Source organism: Molossus molossus, unplaced genomic scaffold, assembly GCF_014108415.1.
Source record: "Molossus molossus isolate mMolMol1 unplaced genomic scaffold, mMolMol1.p scaffold_m16_p_13, whole genome shotgun sequence".
Classification (NCBI taxonomy): domain Eukaryota; kingdom Metazoa; phylum Chordata; class Mammalia; order Chiroptera; family Molossidae; genus Molossus; species Molossus molossus.
The window spans coordinates 83,244,114-83,265,852 of record NW_023425348.1 but is presented as its reverse complement, the minus strand read 5'-3'; the positions used below and the strand labels follow the sequence as shown (position 1 = coordinate 83,265,852).

Sequence of the window (21,739 nt, the reverse complement as noted above, 5' to 3'; positions counted from 1 at the left end):
TTTCAACAAGGTGCATGCATTCCAGCAAAGCCCCCTTATCTTCAAACAATTGATCAGAGTTAAATAGCACAGGAAGCTTACGGGTCTGTCCCTACTAGTTATGTCCAGGATGTAGGTAGGTACAGCCGACAGAAGGCTCCGGCTTCACCGCTGCTCGGTGTGTTTCAGAGCACTGGATTGAAGTGGCTGGAAACATCTGCTGGGCTGTGGAGAGATACCAAGGGGCAGCACCCCAGACATCCTATCCTGGGCAGCATGTGAAGTTTGAGACTCTTCTGTCCCACCCCAAATATAGCCTAATATATGAGTTGGAGAACTAGGTAAATTAGAAAACAAATGTTTGATATAGCAGGCTTTCTGTTATAATAAGATCTATTTTTACCAGGGAAAATTCATATTTTCCCAGATTTGTTTTTTGAGGGAGGTGTTGTGGAGATATTCTTCTGTATTCTTCATTACAGAGACACCTATGAGTATGAACTCACCTTGAGAACAGACCTCTACACAAACAAACACACTCAGTGGTTTTATTTTCGAGTTCAGAATACCAGAAAAGATGCCACCTATCGCTTCACCATCATCAACTTGCTGAAACCCAAGAGCCTGTATACTATTGGGATGAAGCCACTCATGTACTCCCAGTTGGATGCCAGCACCCACAACATTGGCTGGAGGAGAGAAGGAAATGAAATCAAGTACTACAAGAACAACACGGATGATGGGCAGAAGCCCTTTTACTGTCTCACGTGGACCATTCAGTTTCCACATGACCAGGACACTTGCTTCTTTGCACACTTCTACCCATATACATATACAGACTTGCAGTGCTACCTTCTGTTGGTGGCAAACAACCCTGTCCAATCTCAGTTCTGCAAACTCCGAACTTTATGCAGGAGCCTAGCAGGAAATACCGTCTACCTGCTCACCATCACCAACCCATCCCGGACCCCTCAAGAGGCTGCTGCAAAGAAAGCCGTGGTCTTGAGCGCCAGGGTCCACCCGGGGGAAAGTAATGGCTCCTGGATCATGAAAGGCTTTTTGGACTTCATTCTTAGCAACTCCCCAGATGCTGAGCTCCTCAGAGATATCTTTGTCTTCAAAGTGGTTCCCATGTTAAATCCAGATGGAGTCATTGTGGGGAATTACCGGTGTTCATTGGCTGGACGGGACTTGAACAGGCATTACAGAACCATTCTGAAGGAGTCTTTCCCTTGCATCTGGTATACCAGGAACATGATCAAGAGGTGAGACTTCTAATCTGTTGAACTTTCTCTGATTACTATGAGCACCATTTAATGGCAGGGGCCGGGAGGGCGAGGTCACTTCTAATGTTGTAGGAATCGGAAATGGCTTTGGAAGCAGAGTATTTACTATTCTCTTTGTAGTCACGTGGGTTTGTTCATTTTCAAACTTTTAAATTGGGTCTTATCTTTGGGTTAAAACTGAACATGCAACATATCAGCTAGAGGTATTTCATTTAGAAGTGGAATGATTGAATGAAAGAGGTCAGAAGTCAGAAGAATTCATAGGTCTTCTCAATGAGAACTCTGTAATAATAGTAATAGTATCTAACAATTACTACTTTTTTTTTTATCCTCACCTGAGGACATTTTTCCATTTTTTGTACAGATAGAGCGGGAGGGAGAGAGAAGAAGAGAGAGAGAGAAACATTGACGCGAAAGGGACACATCGAGTGGCTACCACTCGCACGACCAACCAGGGCCGGGGACAAACTGCAACCGAGGTACATGCCCTTAGCGGGAAGCGAACCCGGGTCTCTCTGTACCGCAGGCCGACGCTCTAACCGCTGAGCCAAACCAGCCAGGGCCAATTACTACTTTTGTATGAGGTAACAGGCAGTATTCCAGTGCTTTACACTTATGACCCTTTTTTTGTTGTTAATCCTCACCCAAGGATATTTTTTTCATTGACTTTTAGATAGAGTGGAAGGGATGGAGGGAGAGAGAGGGAAAGAGAAACATTGATGTGAAAGAGACACATAGATTGGTTGCCTCCCTAACAACCCTGACTGAAGCCAGGGATAGAACCTGCAAGCCAGGTATGTGCCCTTGACCGGGAATTAAGCCTGAGACCCTTCTGTCTAAGGGCTGATACTCTAATCGCTGACTAAACCAACCAGGCCACTTATGACCTATTTAAAAACTAGCCCTGGGGTGGAGGCGGACAGGCTGGTCCCACACCCACGTGTGGTGAATAAAAATCAGGAGGACACCTTGGCTGGGAAGGTCCTCCCTGAGGATTGAGGGGTCCCCGTCCCACACCAGGCGCCTCACTCAGGGTTGCAGTGCCAGGAAGAGAATCCCCATAACTTCTGGCTGGAAAAACCAGCAGGAACTGAGGCTCAGGGAGGCTGATATGGCTGGAGCCCCAGACAGCTCCTCTTTAAGGGCCCATGCAGGGACTTATCGGACTCACTCCCTCTAAGCTTGGAGGGGAGGCAGCTCAAGGGATGCCAGAGACATACAAGGAAGAACTGAGCTGTTTGGCATGAGCGAGGGCTGGAGAGGGGCTTTCTCCAGGACAAACGTGCTGTCAGAGGCTTTTGTTCCTTTGGTGAGCCCTTCCCTGGGGTGGCAGACAGCGGCCATATCTGGGACTCCAGCAACCTGGCCCTAGTGATTCCCTGGGGCTCCGCTCCACCCAACTTTCAGGCCCACCCAAGCTGTTGCCAGTTGCTTGACCTTAGGATTAGCCTGTCTTGGATCCTGCTTCAGGTTTTCCTAAATTCTTTCAAACAAGCAGCATCTGGTCTCAGCTAACCCCATACCTCTCATTATGTAATACATAGAAACAAACACAGGGAGGAAGCCAAAATGAGGAGACAAAAAAACAGGTCCCAAATGAAAGAACAGAACAAAACTCCAGGAAAAGAACTAAGTGAAATGGAGATAAGCAACCTAACAGATGCTGAGTTCAAAATACTGCTTATAAAGATGCTCACTGAACTTAGTGAGAACCTCAGCGAACTTAGTGAGGGCCTCAAGAGCATAAAAAAGGACCAGTCAGAAATGAAGGAGGCACTAACTGAAATAAAGAATAATTTTCACAGATTCAGTAGTAGAGTAGGTAAAGTCAAGAAGCAAACCATAGATTTGGAATCTAAGGAAGCAAAAAACACCCAATCAGAACAGCAAAAAGAAAAAAGAATCCAAAAAAATGAGGATAGTGTAGAGAGCCTCTGGGAAAGCTTCAAGCGTGCCAACATTCACATCTTGGGGGTGCCAAAAGGAGAAGAGAGAGGACAAGAAATCAAAAACCTATTTGAAACAATAATGGCAGAAAACTTCCCTAACTTGGTGAAGGAAACAGACATATAAGTCCAGGAAGCACAGAGAGTCCGAAATAAGATGAACCCCAAGAGGCCCACACCAAGACACATCATCATCAAAATGTTCAAGACAAAGGTTCAAGACAAAGAGAGAATCTTAAAAGCAGCAAGAGAAAAGCAGTTAGTTACACACAAGGGAGTTCCCATAAGGCTGTCAGCTGATTTCTCAAAAGAAACTTTGCAGGCCAGAAGGGAGTGGCAAGAAATATTCAGAGTGATGAAAAGCAAGAACCTACAACTAAGATTACTCTATCCTGCAAAGCTGTCATTTAGAATTGATGGCCATATAGTTTCCCAGACAAGAAGAAGTTAAAGGAGTTTGTCACCACCAAACCGTTATTATATGAAATGTTGAAGGGTATTTTGGAAGAAAAAGATAAAATATATGAACAAACAAAATGGCAATGAATACATATCTACCAACAATGGAATCTGTAAACAAAATGAACAGGCAGAACAGAAACATTCTCATAGATACAGAGAACATTTGCCCTGGCCGGTTTGGCTCAGTGGTTAGAGCATCAGCCTGCGGTACAGAGAGACCCGGGTTCGGTTCCCGCTAAGGGCACGTACCTCGGTTGCAGTTTGTCCCCGGCCCTGGTTGGTCGTGCGGGTGGCAGCCACTCGATGTGTCCCTTCACGTCGATGTTTCTCTCTCTCTCTCCCTTCCTCTCTCTCCCTCCCACTCTGTCTGTACAAAAAATGGAAAAATAGCCTCGGGTGAGGATAAAAAAAAAAAAAAGATACAGAGAACATTTTGTTGGTTGCCGGATGGAAGGGGGGTTGGAGGAATGGGTGAAAAAGGTGAAGGGATTAGGAACAAATTGGTTGTTAGACTGACAAACCTCAAAGGGAAGGGGAGTTTGGGGGGTGGGAAGAAATAAACCAAAGAACTTATATGCATATATGAACAACCAATGGTCACAGACAACAGTGTGGGAAAAGGCAGGAGGGGGATCGGAGTGGGGAGGAGGGGGGTCAATGGGGGAAAAATGAGGAACATCTGTAATACATTCAACAATAAAGATTTAAATAAATAAATAAATAAATAAATAAGAATATATATATATATATATATATATATATATATATATATATATATATATATATATATATATAAAAGAACTAGCCCTGGAAAATGAAGAACCAAGGCTTTCTTTAGTTCTTTCTTTTTTATTCCTGCAATTACTGCCTCTCTACCTTTCCCCTACTTTCCACAGGTCTGCAGCAGGGTGGGCTTTTTTTCAGTAGGTTTTCTCTACTTCCTTGTCAACTTACACAAGGCCTACCCAGCATCCCTTTCCAGGTCAGGACTTCTTTGTCTCAAGCGTCTCTGACTGGCAGGGGCAAGGAGTACTGATGATGTGTTTATGGCTGAGGATGAAGATAGGGTGCTAGGAAGGCCATTAGGGGTTGAATTTTTCTTAGAAGGGAAGGTATCAACAGATATACTTATGGAAAAGACTCCAAAAAAAGCCTTGATTATTTCCATGCATTTGGATGTCCACTGAGTCCTTTGTTTGCCCCCCTCAACAGACTTCTTGAAGAAAGGGAGGTTCTCCTGTATTGTGATTTCCATGGCCACAGCCGTAAGAATAACATCTTCCTGTATGGCTGCAATAGCAATGATCGCAAGTACTGGCTTCATGAGCGAGTCTTTCCTTTCATGTTAAGCAAAAATGCACCAGACAAGGTGAGCACATAAGGTAATTTTCTGTTCTTTGACTAAGGAAGAAGGGAACTCTCTACTTCCTATGTAATAGTGTTTGCTTTGCCACTCTGTATCTCTTTTTATCTTGGGTAAATCCCACAACCTGGACTTCAAGAATTTAGAAAGGTATTGTTTTAAGAATTATTCTGTGTGCATCAACTGCTGAACAGATAAAAAAATGCAGTATGTTCACACAATGGAATGTTGTTCGACAAGAAAAAGATTTAACTACTGGTACGTGAGGACATGGGGGACCTTGGAAACACGATGCTAGGTTAAAGAAAAGACACAAAAGGTCACATATTGCATGATTCCATTCCATGAGTGCTGTAGAGACAGGAAGTAGTTTAGTGATTTCCCAGGGCTAGGGGCAGGGTGGGGAGTGACCTCTAATGGGTACTGGGTTTCTTTTAGAGTATTGAAAATGTTCCAGACTTACATTACAACTCTGTGTGTATACTTAAACCACTGAATTGTGTACTTTAAATGTGTGGATTTTTGTAATGTGTAAGTGAATTATATATCAGTAAAGGTGATTTTTTTAAAATTTCTCCACCTGCTTTGCCCGGGCACAAGTTCAAACTCTTAGCAGTAGAGTTATCTGTCATTAATCCTGTGATTTGCAATGGAAGCAAGTATTGAAGGAGAAACAAAATGCTCATGTTATGTGAGCCTCCACAGAAAAGTTTATGTAATGCAAGATCACAAATAGCGAAGATATTAAAGGGCTAATGGATGACCAGCTGGTGTGGCTCAGTGGATTCAGCATCCTCCCATGGACTGAGAGGTCCTGATTCCATTCCTAGTCAGGGCCAGGTTGTGAGCTTGATCCTCAGCAGAAAGTGTGCAAGAGGCAGCCCATCAGTGTTTCTCTCTCACATCGATGTTTCTCTCTCTCTCTCTCTCTCTCCCTTCCTCTCTTTCTAAAAAAAAAAATAAAAAATAAAAACATATAAAATTTAAAAAATAAATAAAGGGCTTGTGAAAACAAGGTTTTTTTAAACAAGTTTTTAATGGTTGGCTGAGTAACCTCTGTGACAGTTGGGTATATACAGAGTGTCTGCATTGGTTTAGAAGTTGGTTTGCAGCATCATAAATACTTTCATAAAATGTAACTGTCTTTAGAAAGAAGAAATTAGGTTGGATTTAGGAAAGCATTTAAAGGATAGTACAAATTTTCTCACATAAAAATATTTAAGACAAATGTTTTATATCAGCTGCTCTTATTATATAAAAAAAAGGAGTCCAGCCAGTCTGGCTCAGTGGTTAAACATCGACCCATGCACCATGAGGTGGCTGGTTCAATTTCTGGTCAGGACCCATGCCCAGGTTGTGGGCCTGACCCCCAGTGGGGGGCGTGCAGGAGGCGACCAATCGATGCTCTCTCTCTCTCTCTCATCGATGTCTCTCTCTCTCTCTCTCATCGATGTCTCTCTCTCTCTCTCTCATCGATGTCTCTCTCTCTCTCTCTCTCACTCCCTCTCTCTCTCAAATCAATAAAGGAAAAAAAAATTTTTTTTAAGGAAAAGGCAGCTTTTCTTCCTTTCTCCTTCCCTTCCTTTTCTTTCTTTCTTTTTTTTTTAATATTTCTTTCTATTTTTGGTATCTCTTTCTTCAAATGAAATCACATCCAGAACCCAGTATCTAAAACAATGGAAAGCAGAGCCGAGGACCAAAGAGTTGGTAGAAGGCTGAAACCCTGCCTGTTCTGCCTTCTCCTCCAGTCCTTGGATGGGAATGCCCTGAGGCTCCTCAGTGGAACCCCTGGATTCCACAGAGCACAAGTCAGAAACCACTAGGTGGTGAGACAGCTCCCAAATGTAAAGCATTTTCAGCAGGATGGGCTAGGCTAGGTTGGGATAGGTGCCTACTGTATGTCACAGACTCTAAGAGAGGAGAGCGTTGGGGTGGTCATGGAGCACAATGGAGGACGTGGAACTCTGAGCTGAGAACATTGGCATAAGGGAGCGAGAGAGTTCCAGGCAGAGCCTGTAGGGCTGAGGCGTACACAGATCATATACAGAGGATAAACCCAACAAGATCCAAGGGTTCAGACTGGGGAGGGGTAGAAAATAAGTCTCAGAAAGGTTGGCTACTGCCTTCAATGCCAAAGTAAGCCAGCATTCGCAACAGGTGTTCAAGGAACCCTCGCCCTGCAAAATGTCCGCAGGAAAGGGGGCGGAAGAGAAGGAAGGGTGCATGAGCAGTGAAAAACAGTATCCCTCTCCTTTGGAGGATCACAGTCCCCACTAACATTAAACATTCCGAGAGGTGCTGCAGAGGAAGCCTATTCAATTCCGTTAACCCTTTATCTCCCTGATGAACATGACCATGGAATTCAGGTTTTCCTCTGTCATACCTATTAACATCTCTTAGAATTAGAATTGTATGGAACATACTTTAGGAAATAATATATAGATCCCAAGGAGACCCTCCTGGTATCATATTAATGAATCTTAGATAGTTTACATTTACCAGTTTATGATTAACAGAGGATTTGGATTTCTCTTTAGTTCTCTTTTCATAGCTGTAATTTTAAGGTCCAAAAGTGCAAAGAAGGAACGGGACGAGTGGTGATGTGGCGGATGGGAATCCTGAACAGCTACACCATGGAGTCTACCTTTGGCGGGTCCACCCTGGGTGAGCTTGCTTCTGTGGCTCCTAGGCCAGCATGGCCAGGGGAGCCACGCAAAGGGTTGAGGAGATGAGATCCCTTTCAACGTTGGAGAGAGCCCTGGCCGGTTTGGCTCAGCAGTTAGACCGTCAGCCCGAGGACCAAAGAGTTGCGGGTTCGACTCTAAGGGCATGTACCTCGATTGTGGTTCAGTCCCCGGCCCTGCTCAGGGTCGTGCGGGAGGCAACCTATCGATGTGTCTGTTTCATATTGATGTTTCTCTCTATCTCTCCCCCACTCTATCTGAAGATAAATGGAAAAAAGTATCCTTGGGTGAGGATTTTTTTTTTTTTAATGTTGGGGAGAAAATTGATCTAGACTCTGGATACTAGAGGATTTTCTTATCTGTGCCTTATGCCTAATTTGAGTACCCAAAATATGAGTGAAATATAATATTTAATGGAGCACTGTAGCTTAGTGGTTGCTAAGGACCTGGAATCAGGCAGATCTGGGTTTGAATTCCAGCCCCATTTACAAGTTGTATGATCCTGGGTCAGTTCCTTAACTCTTGAACCTCATTTTTCTTTGACTGTCAATAAGAGTACCTGCATTATAGGTACTACTTAGTGAGACAGTGCATGTGAAGCACTTGGCACAGTGCCTACCGCAAAGTAAAACCTTATCATTGTAATTATAACTTTATAATTATAGCCATCATGATTGTAAATATCTTCATTGTCAAAGAGTCTCCTGAACCAAACTAAACCTAGGAGAGAAACCTTGTCCAGAAGCATAATGTTCTAGAATCAGAGGTGGTGTTTTTAATCAGATATTCATCAATTAGATCTGCATTTGCTCATTAAGATTTCATTAAGAAATGTCTATGGATTTTTTCCAGGGAATAAAAGAGACACTCATTTTACCACTGAGGATCTGAAGTCCCTCGGCTATCATGTCTGTGACACCCTCCTGGACTTCTGTGATCCTGACCGAACCAAGGTAAAAATGGGGTTTCAAGAAGTGTGGTGATGCTGCTGCTGCGATCAGTTACTTTCACATGGGCCCAAGTCAGCTCACTGGCGTTTCAGGTGATCTTTATTGCCTTTTAATATTTTTCTGAAGTTTTTACAATCAAAGAAAATAAGAAGCCCTGGCTGATTTGGCTCAGCAGTTAGAGCAACAGCCCATGGACTGATCAGCCAAAGGATCATGGTTTCAAGTGCTGAGCTAAGACACATACTTGGGTTGCAAGTTTGATACCTGGTCCCGGCCATGGTCGTACAGGAGGCAATCAATCTATGTCTCTCTCACATCAATGTTTCTCTCTCTCTCTCTCTCTCTCTCTCTCTCTCTCTCTCTCTCTCTCTCTCCTTCCCCTCCCTTCCACTCTATCTAAAAGTCAATGGAAAAATATCCTCAGGTGAGGGTTAACACAAAAAAATGAGAAAGGCCCAGCCTGCACACTCTCGGCAAATGGTAAGACCTCCATTCACCAAGGAGATAGAGGCCATTGTGCCAGCTTCCCTCACACCTCACTCCTAGGCGTACCCATGGCAGCACCCATTCTTGTTTCCCTTTCTCCTGTTGCAGAAAATCAGCTGTCCTTCCGCTTCTCCAAAACTAACCCTGCCCTTTGTGCACTTGCTCACCCCTTGCGGCCTCCCTGAGGTCTTGCCTCCTTTAAAACCTCCCATCTTTCTGTATCCTCAGTTTTCTTCTTACTTTTTCCCCTTGACTGCAAATGTTCTAAAGCTGCTTCTATCCTAAATCCTTTGGCCTTGTTTCTTCTGCAGGTTATTTCTATTTCCCTTTCTCGCTCAACTTCTTAGAAAGGAGTCTGTACTCATGGCCTCTAACTCGTCTCTCAGACGCCCTCTGAAATGTCAGCCCTGGGAACGTGAAATGCACCACTCTGGATGCAACTAATTAATGAAAATATTTAAAGGAGAATTTGAGCACAACATAGCCCATTAAATCATATTTACCATAGGCCAAAATCTGAACAACTCCATTTTCACTTTTCCTTTCTTACTACTCAAAAGTAAAATAAATTAAATCAGACCTTTGCGTTATTTAAGAATTTATTATTGGCTGTGGCCGGGGAAGAGTGGCTGGAGCAGTGCTCACTAGTGTTCTACCCCAAACACTTTCTTTTGTTGTTGTTGTTAATCCTCACCCATTGCTTTCTTAGAGTGGAAGGGGGAGAGGGAGGGAGGGAAGGGGGGAGAGAGAAAAACATCGATATGAGAGAGACATATCGATTGGTTGCCTCCCACACAACCTCGACCGGAGCCGGGGATTGAACCTGCGACCCAGGCACTCACCTGCCCTTGACTGGGGATTGAACCCAAGATCCTTTGGTCTGTGGGCTGTGGGCTGACACTCTGACCTCTGAGCCAAACCAGCCAGGGCTTTTTTTTTTTTTTTATCCTCACCCGAGGACATTTTCCCATTTTTTTGTTCAGGTAGAATGGGAGGGAGAGAGAGGAAGAGAGAGAGAGAGAAATCGATGTGAAAGGAACACATCGAGTGGCTGCCACCCGCACGACCGACCAGGGCCGGGGACAAACTGCAACCGAGGTATGCGCCCTTAGCGGGAACCGAACCTGGGTCTCTCAGGACCGCAGGTCGACGCTCTAACCGCTGAGCCAAACCGGCCAGGGCTTTTTTTTTAAAATATTTTATTTTTATTGTTGACATTATTGCAGATGTCCCCATTTCCCCTCCTCTTTGCCCACCTCCACCCAGACCCCGCCCTCCCCTTCCCTCTGGCCCTTACCACACCGTTATCTGTGTGCATGGGCTATGCATATATGCTCTTTAGCTAATCTCTTCACCTTCTCTCATCTACCCCACCCACCTCCCCTCTGACGTCTGTCAGTCTGTTCCATGGATCCATGCCTCTGTTTCCATTTTGTTTGTCAGTTTATTTTGTTCATTAGATTTTACATGTAAGCGAGATCGTATGGTAGTTGTCTTTCTCTGACTGGCTTGTTTTGCTTAGCATAATACTCTCCAGGTCCATCTCTGCTGTTGCAAAAAGTAAGAGTTCCTTACAGCCACATAGTAACACTTCTTTGTGTTCCCACAGCTCATGTAGCTATCTGTTAACACATCCTTAGTAGCAGACATTCCAGCTTATCACCTTTTTATCTTTTTTTTACATTTATCTTCAGACAGAGTAGGTGGGGGAGAGAGAGAGAGAGAGAAACATTGATGTGAGAGAGTCACACCGATTGGCTGCCACCCTCATGACCCCAACTGGGGCCGGGGACTAACCGCAACCGAGGTATGTGCCCATGGCCGGAATCGAACCCAAAACTCCTTGGTCCACGGGCCGCTGCTCTAACCGCCAAGCCAAACTGGCCAGGGCTCACCTTTTTTCTTAATTTTAAGTTTGTCTTTAATCCTTACTTGAGGATATGTTCTTACCTAGTTTTAGAGAGCAAGAGAGAAGAAGGGAGGAAGGGAAGGAGAGAGAAACATGGATCGATTGCCATCTGCACATGCCCAGACTGGGGATCAAACCTGCAACCTAGGCATGTGCCTTGATTGGGAATTGAACCCGAAACCTTTGGTGTATGGGACGATGCTCCAGTCAACTGAGCCACCCGGCTGGGACACAGTTTACTCATCTTTATGTCCCCAGCAATACAGTGCCTTTAGCATATACTTAGTAAATAATATGATGAATAAATAAATGAATAATCAAAAATAGTTCTTTTTTCATTTCCACAGTTCATGCAGTGTCTGGAAGAGCTTAAAGAACTCTTACAACAAGAAATCTCTAAGAAAATCAATGATTTTGGACAAGATACGGATTTCGAAGGAAGATGGAATGACATCTCTTTGTCTGACATTGAATCCAGGTAACAAACTTCATTTCAAAGAAAAACCGGAGAAGTTTTATTTATTTGTTTGCTCTGTTGTTTTGTTGGTTTTGAATCTCAGGTGCAAAATACGTGGCACATTTAAATACACTTCATCCCTCTGACAGCTGCTGAGTGCCTGCTCTTTGACCCCTTTTCTAGGTCCTAGAAAGGGTGGGGCCTAGAAAGGGTGGGGAGATGGGCAGGCAGTTGGTGTAGGACCTTGCAGGCAATTGTAAAAGCCTTTGCGTTTTATTCCAAAGGGGATGGAAAACCTTTGGGAGATTTTTTAAAAATATGTTTTTATTGATTTTTTAGAGAGAGAGAAACATCCATCAGCTGCCTCTTGCATGCCCCCTACTGGGGATCAAGCTCGCAACTCCAGACATGTGCCCTGACCGGGAATCAAAACGGGACCTCTCAGTGCATAGGACGATGCTCAATCCACTGAGCCACACCGGCCAGGCACCCTTTGGGAGATTTTAAGTAGAGAGGTGTCAGGATCTGACTGGTTTTAGTGTCAGTAGGAACACTCTGGCTGCTCTGTGGAAAGCAGATTGTAAAGAGGAAATGTCTAGGCAGGGACACTCTTTAGGAGGCTCTTGCAGTGATACAAGTGAAAGATGATTGTGGCTTAGACCAGAGTAGTAGTGGTTGGTGGTATGAATTGGTTGGATTTGAGATATATTTTGAAGTGTTAAATATTAGGATTTACTTATAGATTGGATATAGAGCACAAGAGAAAGAATGACTCCATAATTGACTGGATGGAATTGCCTTTAACTGAGATGGGGAAGGTCAAGGGGGTGGAGAAGGTCAGGGGGCTGGGGAAGACCAAGAATCTAGTGTTGGCATGTTCAGTTTGAGATATATCTGTTAGACATTTAAATGGAGATATTGAATAGGCACTTGGCTATATGAGTCTGGAATTTAGTGAAGTCTAATAGAGTCATCACTGGATAGATATTTAAACCTTAAGACTAGATGAGATCCCAACAGAGTAAGTGCAGATAGCATAAAGAAGAAGTCCAAGTCTGAGCTGGTACCACAGCTTTAAAAGGTCAAAGGGAGCCCAGCCGTGTGGCTCAGTAGTTGAGCATTGACCCCATGCACCAAGAGGTCGCCCATTCGATTCCCGGCCAGGGCACATGACCAGGTTGTGGGCCAATCCCCAGTGTGGGGGATGCAGGAGGCAGCCAGTTGATGTTCTCTCTCATTGATGTTTCTCTCTCTCTCTCTCTTCCTCTCTCCCTAAAATCAATAAAAGAGCCCTGGCCAGTTTGGCTCAGCGGTTAGAGCGTCGGCCTGCGGTCCTGAGAGACCCGGGTTCGGTTCTCGCTAAGGGCACGTACTTCCGTTGCAGTTTGTCCCCGGCCCTGGTTGGTCGTGCAGGTGGCAGCCACTCGATGTGTCCCTTCACGTCGATGTTTCTCTCTCTCTCCCCCTTCCTCTCTCTCCCTCCCACTCTATCTGTACAAAAAATGGAAAAATATCCTCGGGTGAGGATAAAAAAAAAAAAATCAATAAAAGAAAAAAAGAAAAAGAATCGTACAGTCTCTCACAGTCTCTGCCAAGGGCAGCTCTGTCCATCTGGCTGGTTGGCTTTTTTTTCCACACTGATTGCAGACTCCCTGGGACAGGGGCTCTGCCGTGTCCATCTCTTTTTCCTGGTGCACTGCCTGGCATGCAGTGAGTGTTCAGAGTGGGTGAATGAATGTGCTTGTCAGGAGTTCTCAGTAATTGAAACAGTGCGGGCAAATAGCAGACTAGATAGCCTGACCTCATGCAGCCAGCCTGGTAGATGGTATACTTGCAGACATTAATAACAGGTAACCTTCCCTTTCTTTTCTTTTGAAAATAGCACCAGTGGTTCTGACAGTTCCCTCTCAGACGGTCTCCCTGTTCACCTCCTGAACATAGCAGATGAGGTGAGATTAGATACACTCTTGTACCCAGGAAGTAGCAGCCTTAAAAAGGGCATGATGCTACTTCATAATTTGGTGGAATTTTCCAACTATTCGAAGATCTTCCGAAAATATATCAATAGCATCCTAACTGGTGACAGTCTTTCACTTTGTCCTTTATAACTTTCATTTAAAAAATCTAGGGGGAAAAATGTGAGGATTTCATATTTATTACAAAGTTAGCTTAAAGTGAAAAAAAAACAACCCACATTTAACTAAAAGTGAAAACCATGTTAAGAGATAGACCCACACTTGGTTGCCAGAGGGGAGGAGGGTTGGAGGATTGGATGAAAAAGGTGAAGGGATTAAGAAGTACAAATTGGTAGGTGCACAGTAGCTCCAGGGATGTAAAGTACAGCATAGGGAATATAGTCTAATATTGCAGTAACTATGTATGGGGCCAGGTGGGCAATGGAAGTATTGGGAGAACACTGTGCTAAGTGTATGATTGTCTAACCACTATGCTGTACACCTGAAACTAACACAGAATAATATTGAATGTCAACTGTAATTGAAAATTTAAAGTTGTTTATAGTTCTTTTGTAAAGAGCCAAACTTTTTAGCCCTGGCTGGCTTGGCTCAGCGGTTAGAGCGTCGGGCCAGTTCCCGCTAAGGGCACATACCTTGGTTGCAGTTTGTCCCTGGCCCCGGTTGGGGTCGTGTGTTGGCAACCAGTCGATGTGTCTCTCTCACATCGATGTTTCTCTCTCTCTTCCTCCCTCTCTCCCTCCCACTCTATCTGAAGATGAATGCAAAAATATCCTTGGGTGAGGATTAAAAAAAAAAGACCCATACTTTTTATAAAGTGTTTCTCTTTTTAAAAATTGTTTTATTTATTGATTTTAGAGAGAGAGAGAAACATCAAACTTGTTGTTCCACTTATTTATGCATTCATTGGTTGATTCTTGTATGTGCCCTGACCAGGGATCAAACCTGTAGCCTTGGGGTCTCAGGACAATGCTCTAACCAACGGAGCTACCTAGCCAGGGCTAAATGGTGTTTCTTTATTCATGTAGCCTTAGATAGTTTTTTATACTTTCATATATCAAATAACTCTTTTGCCCATCTGTTTGCAGATTTTTTCTTACATGGATGATATATAAGATGATATTTAGAAACAACAAAATATTTTTTGTGGTTTATTATGCACATGATTTCCTAATTGCATTAAGAAACATCTCCGTCATAGGGTGAGATTAAGGCTGCCACGAGGAGCCAGCCAAATTAGACTGGACCCTACAATCGCTTCAGCTGGGTTGGCAGCAAAATCAGATGAAGCATTGCCACTCTAGAGGTACCTAGAAAACTGATCCTGAGCTTCATTTGCTTAATTATTAAAGCCATCTTGTAGTAACAACCAAATTTAATCTTTTAACCACACATTGAATAATCAGTATTGTCTGTACCTGTCAGTGCCATAAGTAATCTGATTTCAAATAATAAATCACAGATAATTAATCATTGGTATAGGAGCCCCTTTGGCAATATATGTATAATAGTGGGATCTGGGAGGTGTTCAGTGGGGAGCAGCCTCTGGTAAGGAGGTAATGGAACTGTTTGTTCTTTAAACCAACAACAATTGAACACTGTGAGGGCTGCAGACCAGGTTAGCTATTGTGTCTTGAGTGCTGTGTGAAGAGATCCTCTGGAATCCTCAATGACTAGTTTCTTTGTACTTTCTGGAATAGTTGAATCATAAGAAGAAGATGTATAAGAAGAAAAAAATGAAGCCACTTCAGACAAGGAAACAGCGAAATGAACAGTATCAGAAAAATAATCTGATACGGGTGTTGAAGTCAACAGAAGATGCCCTGGTAAGAAAGCTCTTGGGCCGCCTTCTGCTGTCTGGTTAAAGGGTATTCCGTGGACGGCAGGATGGGGTTGAGGTTCACTCTGAACCAGAACGGGGATGGGAGGGGTAAGCTTTCTAGCTTCAGTTCAGAGCTCTTTCATGGGCCTCTGGACATCTCCGAGCAGCTTTCTGCCTTGGCCTGCGGATCCTCTGCTATGCTCTGGAACAACAAGTCTCGGTTTTGACCACATCTGGATTTCTAGAGGAAGAGGTGGAACTGGCTGGAAAAGGAGTTGCTAGAGCTAGTTCAGGGCTTCTGGATGCTGAGGGCTCAAGCCTGATCCAGGCTAGTCACCTGGATGGCTCCGTCCTTGTCTTTCTCCTATCAGCTACACCCACATCATACCCTCTGCTTTCTAAGGTTGAAAATGCTTTCAGAAGCGGGATTTTACTGTTGGGCAAATTGGGTCAATTATGAGTAAAGTAATTACAATGGGTCAAGTGAAAAACGTTCTCTTTGCATTCAATCTTCTAGAAGAGGGAAGGATTTGCTTCTATGCTGCAAAAGCAGCCTACCTTATTCAAAAATTCAGAGAATACCAGTTCTTCAACAGTAAGAAATGGAAGACCAAGGACGAATGAGGTAATCATTTTTGCTTGACTTTTTTTTTTTTTTTTTTTTTTGTCCTCACCCGAGGATATTTTTCCATTTTTTGTACAGATAGAGTGGGAGGGAGAGAGAGGAAGGGAGAGAGAGAGAAACATCGACGTGAAGGGACACATCGAGTGGCTGCCACCCGCACGACCAACCAGGGCCGGGGACAAACTGCAACCGAGGTACATGCCCTTAGTGGGAACCGAACCCGGGTCTCTCCGGACCGCAGGCCGACGCTCTAACCGCTGAGCCAAACTGGCCAGGGCTTTGCTTGACTTTTTTTAACTGAATCATTGAAAATTTATTAAAACTTTTTTTGTAATTTTTTAAAAGTGTACAACGTGGCCCTGGCCAGTTTGTTCAGTGGTTAGAGCGTCGGCCCGCGGACCAAAGTGTCGTGGGTTCGATTCCCGTCAAGGGCATGTACCTCGGTTGCAGTTCGTCCCCGGTCCTGGTCGGGTTGTGTGGGAGGCAACCAGTCGATGTGTCTGTCTGTCTGTCTCTCTCTTTCCCTCCCACTCTGTCTGAAAATAAATGAAAAAATATCCTTGGGTGAGGATTTTTTTTTAAGTGTACCACGTGATAATTTGATATGTGTATACATTGTGAAAGGATTTCCACCATTGAGTCAATTAACGCATCCACTACCTCACATATTTACCTTCTTTTTTCTTTTGGTGAGAACACATTCAGTTCTACTCTTAGCAAGTTTTAATTATATAATACAGTATTATTAACTATAATCACCATGTTATACATCAGATCCTCAGACTTTATCCGATAACTGAAAGTTTGTACCCTGTGACCACCCTCCCCTATTTGCCCCACCTCCCAGCCCCTGGCAACCACCATCTACTCTCTGACTCCACGAGCTTGACTTTTTTTAGGTTCCACATATAAATGATATCATGCCTTATTGTCTTCCTCTGTCTGGCTTATTTCACTCAGCATAACATCCTCCATGTTCATCCATATTGTCTCAAATGGCTGAATTTCCTTCTTTATTGTGGCTAAATAACATATTGTTTGCAGATATTTTCTCCCATTCAATAGATTGCCTTTAAAAAATTTTTTTTTTCTTTATTGATATTAGAGAGAGAAAGAGGAAGGGAGAGGGAGAGAAAAACAGAGAAACATCAATGAGAGAGAACATCAATTGGCCGCCTCCTATATGCCCCCTACTAGGGATGTGCACTGACCGGGGATCGAACTGACGACCTCTTGGTGCATGGGTCGATGCTCAACCATTGAGCCACACTGCTGGGCAATAGATTGCCTTTTTATTTTGTTGATGATTTTCTTTACTGTGCAGAAGCTGTTTAGTTGATGTAGTCTCACTTGTTTATTTTTTCTTTTGTTCTTTTTGCTTTTGGTGTCAAATCCAAAAAATCATTGCCAAGACCTATGTTGAGGAGCTTACTTCATATGTTTTCTTCCAAGAGTTTTACAGTTTCAGGTCTTTTTCTTTTTAAATTTTATTTTAGAGAGACAGGAAGGGAGAGGGAGAGAGAGAGAAACATCAATCCGTTACCTCCTACCTCCTGTATGCACTCTGACGGGGGATCGAAACTGCAACCTGGATATATGCCCTGACTGGGAACCAAACTGGTGACTCTTCAGCCAACTGAGCCACACGGGCCAGGGCTGGTTTCATGTCTTAAATTTAGGTTTTTATCCATTTTTAGTTGACTTTTATGTATGGTGTAAGATTGGGGTACAGTTCCATTCTTTTGCATGTGGATATCTAGTTTTTCCAACACCATTTCTTGAAGAAAGTATCTTTTTCCCATTGTATATTCTTGGCTACTTTGTTGAAAATGAAACAACCATACATACATGAGTTAATTTCTGGGCTCTGTATTCTGTCCCATCCTTCACTCTGTCATGCAGATTGTCTGATTTTCCCGATCAGTGTGTGTCTCCCGCAGGGTGAAGAACACAGTGGCCCTCTGTGTTACCTTGACCTGCCGTGCCGCTGGGGGCAGGGGAACATTAAAATTGGTGGGAAGACGGGCTCTGCTTTGGAGTAGACACTGCTGAAGTCTGACATCAAATATTGGTGATTTGTGACCATACCCAGAACATAAGAACAGGTTGCTTTACCACCACCCATCCGTTTACTCAACAAGTTGTATCGTGTAACTACTATATGCCAGGCCCTCCGGTGGATGTGGGAATGCAACATTGAACAAAACACCGTCCCTGCCTCAGGGACCTTCAAGTCTGGGCTGAGCATTTTAATAAGTAACAGCCAGTGACGAAACAGAATCAGATGCAGGGAACACAGAGAAGCACCTAACCAACTTTTAGCACTTTGGAGTTTTGTGGCTATGAAATCCTTGATTCTTTTATGTATAAAAATAAGTTTTGGTGCCCTGGCCAGTTTGGCTCAGCAGTTAGAGCGTCGGCCTGTGGTCCCGAGAGACCCGGGTTCGGTTCCTGCTAAGGGCACATACCTCGGTTGCAGTTTGTCCCCAGCCCTGGTTGGGTTGTGTGGGAGGCGGCCACTCGATGTGTCCCTTTCATGTCGATATTTCTCTCTATCTCTCTCTTCCTCTCTCTCCCTCCCACTCTATCTGAACAAAAAATGGGAAAATGTCCTCGAGTGAGGATAAAAAAAAATAATAAGTTTTGGTACAACAGTAGCACAGTCTTAGTGGGTAGGGCATAAAATTGGCCTCCTCGGGCAGAATGCTACCCTGGTACAGTGGTAACAGCGAGGTCCCCTCAAGGCACAGCCATCTCCACTCAGTACCGAGGGACAGTTGGTGTCTAGTGTAATAGTAACAAGGACACCAGCTTTGAAGTCTGTCTTGAGTTCACATGTCACCCCCACTATGTAATTTTCCATGAAATACTTTACCACCCTGGGACTCTGTTTCTGCATCTGAAATATTGGGATAATAATATCTACATCATAAGGTTGGTTGAGAAAATTAGATGTGAAACTGTGTGTCACATGCCTGGTATATGGTAGGCATTCAGTAAATATTAGTTTCTTTCTTTTCTTTTAATTAGTATTTGTTTGTGCCCTGCCTCTCTTTTTGTGGTTAGAGTATCATAATGCATCAACATATGTGAATAAAAAACACTCAATGTGTGTTCTATATAATCACACTTGTCCAGGTAGAAATTTTAATGAGAATGTGTTCATTTATTTTAGTCACAGTTAAATGAAAGAGACAAAGGCATCTCCCTGGACCCGTCAAAAGCAACCACCTTGATTGTGACTAAGAATAAAGGAAGAATGCAGGTATTTCACCTAATAACATTATACATCTATTCCAGTGATTTACTTCATGTGGTTTTGAAATGTATTATGTGATTGGGAGGGGTGGTGACCCATAGTCCACACACTTTTTGTTCTGCTCAGGTGACCACCCAGGGTAATTTGCCCCCAAGGCTACAAACCACCTGACCACCCAGGGGCACAGCCCACAAGGTAGTGAAGGCCACAGAGAGCCTTCCCAGAACTAACAGCTTGCCACGGAGCAGTCAGTCTTATGAACATTTGTTAGGCAGCTCTTGTTTTGTAACTCCATGGCAACATCCCAGATAAACAGTGACAGCGAATCATGCAGCTGTTCTCGACTCGAGCAGTTATTAACAGCAAGCGGTGCGCCGCCGTCAGTGGGGAGGGTGTCCACATGCCCTGTTCCCCCATCACTCAATATGGAGGCCGGGGGATGGTTTGCTTCCTGAGATAAGTTAGCCTGAGCTCACAGTATCCCTATAGCATCGTTCTTGCTCACTGGCACTTGCATATTCTTTCCTGAATGGGAGGAAGAAGAGGTGGACGAATGGCAAGTAAGCTGTCATTCACTTAGTGCTGGGTGCGCCTTGGGAGGGTGCGGCTCACACGTGTCCAGGGAGAGGCGAAGCCACTGGATTGTGTCGATGCACCAGGCGTAGAAACCACAGTTCTCCTAAGGTGGAGTCCCTGCTGTCTTCCAGATCTGTTGCTTGAGAATTGTCAGGTTGATGTTCTCACTTACCCAGCAGCATCTTCTGGAGAACCAACTAGGTCAGGGCTCTTGAAGACAGGAAGATGGGATCCCTCCACACGGGAGGCAAGAGAGTCCAACCACCCGGTATAAGAGAAACTGGAAAGCAATGGAAAGAAAGGCTGAAATAAAGTCAGAGAGAGTTTCTGTCCCGCCAGACTAATAAGTGATAGACTTGTCCTTTCTCCTCATTCAGCATTTCTTACAAGAAGTCTGTGAGTAGCTGAAACCATATCCCACAACTGAAACATGCTGGTTAAGCTGTAACGTGACCAGAGATTCAATGAAATCCAAGTACTAGATGAATACAACCCAAACCTGTACCTTTACTTCATTTTCCCAGTATAATATCTCTCTAATAGAGAGGTAGCATGTAACTTCCAGACAGCTTATAAAATGCTGAAGTCCCTGAACTTCTCAGAGCAGTTAAAATACTGCCATTGCCCTGGCCAGTTTAGCTCAGTGGTTGGAGCATCGGCCTGCGGACCAGAGAGTCCCGGGTTCAGTTCCCACTAGGGACACGTACCATACACACAAAAAATACTGCCATGGATCGCTGGCGCGCTGAGGGACTCGGGCAAATGCTCGACTCATCTCTGCCCTGTAACAGCCACTTCTCACTAACTCCTTGTAAAACCAACCCAAATCCTTACTATAACTTTAGAAATTGCAACATAATGTGAGCTCAACTTTTGTATCTTGTTTGCACAGAGAGAAAAGCCAGCATTTACAGTATCATGCCCTACAAAGAGAAGCACAAACACCAGCCAAAAGCCAACTCCAGATGCGAAGCCAGACTGGCCCAGGAACAGATTTCTTGCCACAAGGAGAGAGCGCACCACCATGACATTGTACCCGTCCTTGCACATATACACATACCCGTAGGGTGCCTGGGCTCGGGGAGGCACATTAGTGATGAGGGAGCTGTGTGGCTGGGCTCGGTGGTGTGTACTGTGTTGTGCATTCGAGTGCACGGACCTCACTGTGTGCATGCCTTCGAGGAGCATTCCTCACGAATTTAATTATTTTTCATAAAATGAAACTTTATTATGATGTATAGAAAACCTTCTTTAGCAGAATTTGAAGTATGTGCTCATGGAACTACAGCACAGATATACCTCATTTTAACCAATAGATAAGATATTCTGTCTAAAATTATGTGCAAATCAATTGTAAAAGCTCAGACTCTGTTTTAAATGTACTCTGTGAGTGTACTGTATTAAATGCGTGTTGGAGCTCCCCAGCAGTGCACGATCTCAGACTGGGATTTCAGGCTTGCTCAGGACAAGGTATTACCACGTACAGAAAGTAATTCATATATTACCCGGAATTTAATGTTGCATATATTATGTTCAACACGGTTATGTAAGTTTTAAAACCCACTGATTAAAATTTGTTCTGTCTAACCATTGTTTCCATTGATTGGTTAGCTGCATAGTCTATGGGATCAGCTGTTTTCTGTTCCTCACAAGCACCGTCAGCTGTCTACGGCCTGTCATGTCAGCGTGCTGGCATCGTGTTCAAGAAGGGTCGCCCCAGGGCCTGCCAGGCCTCCTGTGTGACTGGACCTTCTTCCCATCACATTGGATTGAAGGTTTCCTAGTATATTCTCCATTATCACATTTTTTAAACTCTTTCAGCCACCACCAGACCGGAGTGATTACTGATTAGAACCACATGGCAATGCAGATTTTATTAGAATCCCAGTGTCTGTGTCTTTTTTAAAATTTTAATTACTAGAGTTCTTTTGGAGAACAGTTTTAGATTTACAGATAATTGAG

General features: G+C 43.9%; 1 protein-coding gene across 2 annotated transcripts in view; it reads left to right on the top strand.

The window, feature by feature from the left end:
- AGBL2 (ATP/GTP binding protein like 2) overlaps positions 1 to 21,356 on the top strand; it is a 38,465-nt gene extending 17,109 nt beyond the window's left edge. For both annotated transcript variants that reach the window (XM_036259952.1, XM_036259951.1), the window contains 10 exons: positions 462 to 1,244; positions 4,886 to 5,042; positions 7,574 to 7,700; positions 8,573 to 8,673; positions 11,413 to 11,543; positions 13,405 to 13,471; positions 15,196 to 15,321; positions 15,835 to 15,942; positions 19,118 to 19,207; positions 20,670 to 21,356. In XM_036259952.1, coding sequence (XP_036115845.1) covers positions 462 to 1,244; positions 4,886 to 5,042; positions 7,574 to 7,700; positions 8,573 to 8,673; positions 11,413 to 11,543; positions 13,405 to 13,471; positions 15,196 to 15,321; positions 15,835 to 15,942; positions 19,118 to 19,207; positions 20,670 to 20,843 — 1,864 coding nt within the window. In that variant the 3' untranslated portion in view covers positions 20,844 to 21,356. The remainder of the gene's footprint in view (positions 1 to 461; positions 1,245 to 4,885; positions 5,043 to 7,573; positions 7,701 to 8,572; positions 8,674 to 11,412; positions 11,544 to 13,404; positions 13,472 to 15,195; positions 15,322 to 15,834; positions 15,943 to 19,117; positions 19,208 to 20,669) is intronic.
- Positions 21,357 to 21,739: the final 383 nt, after the last annotated feature.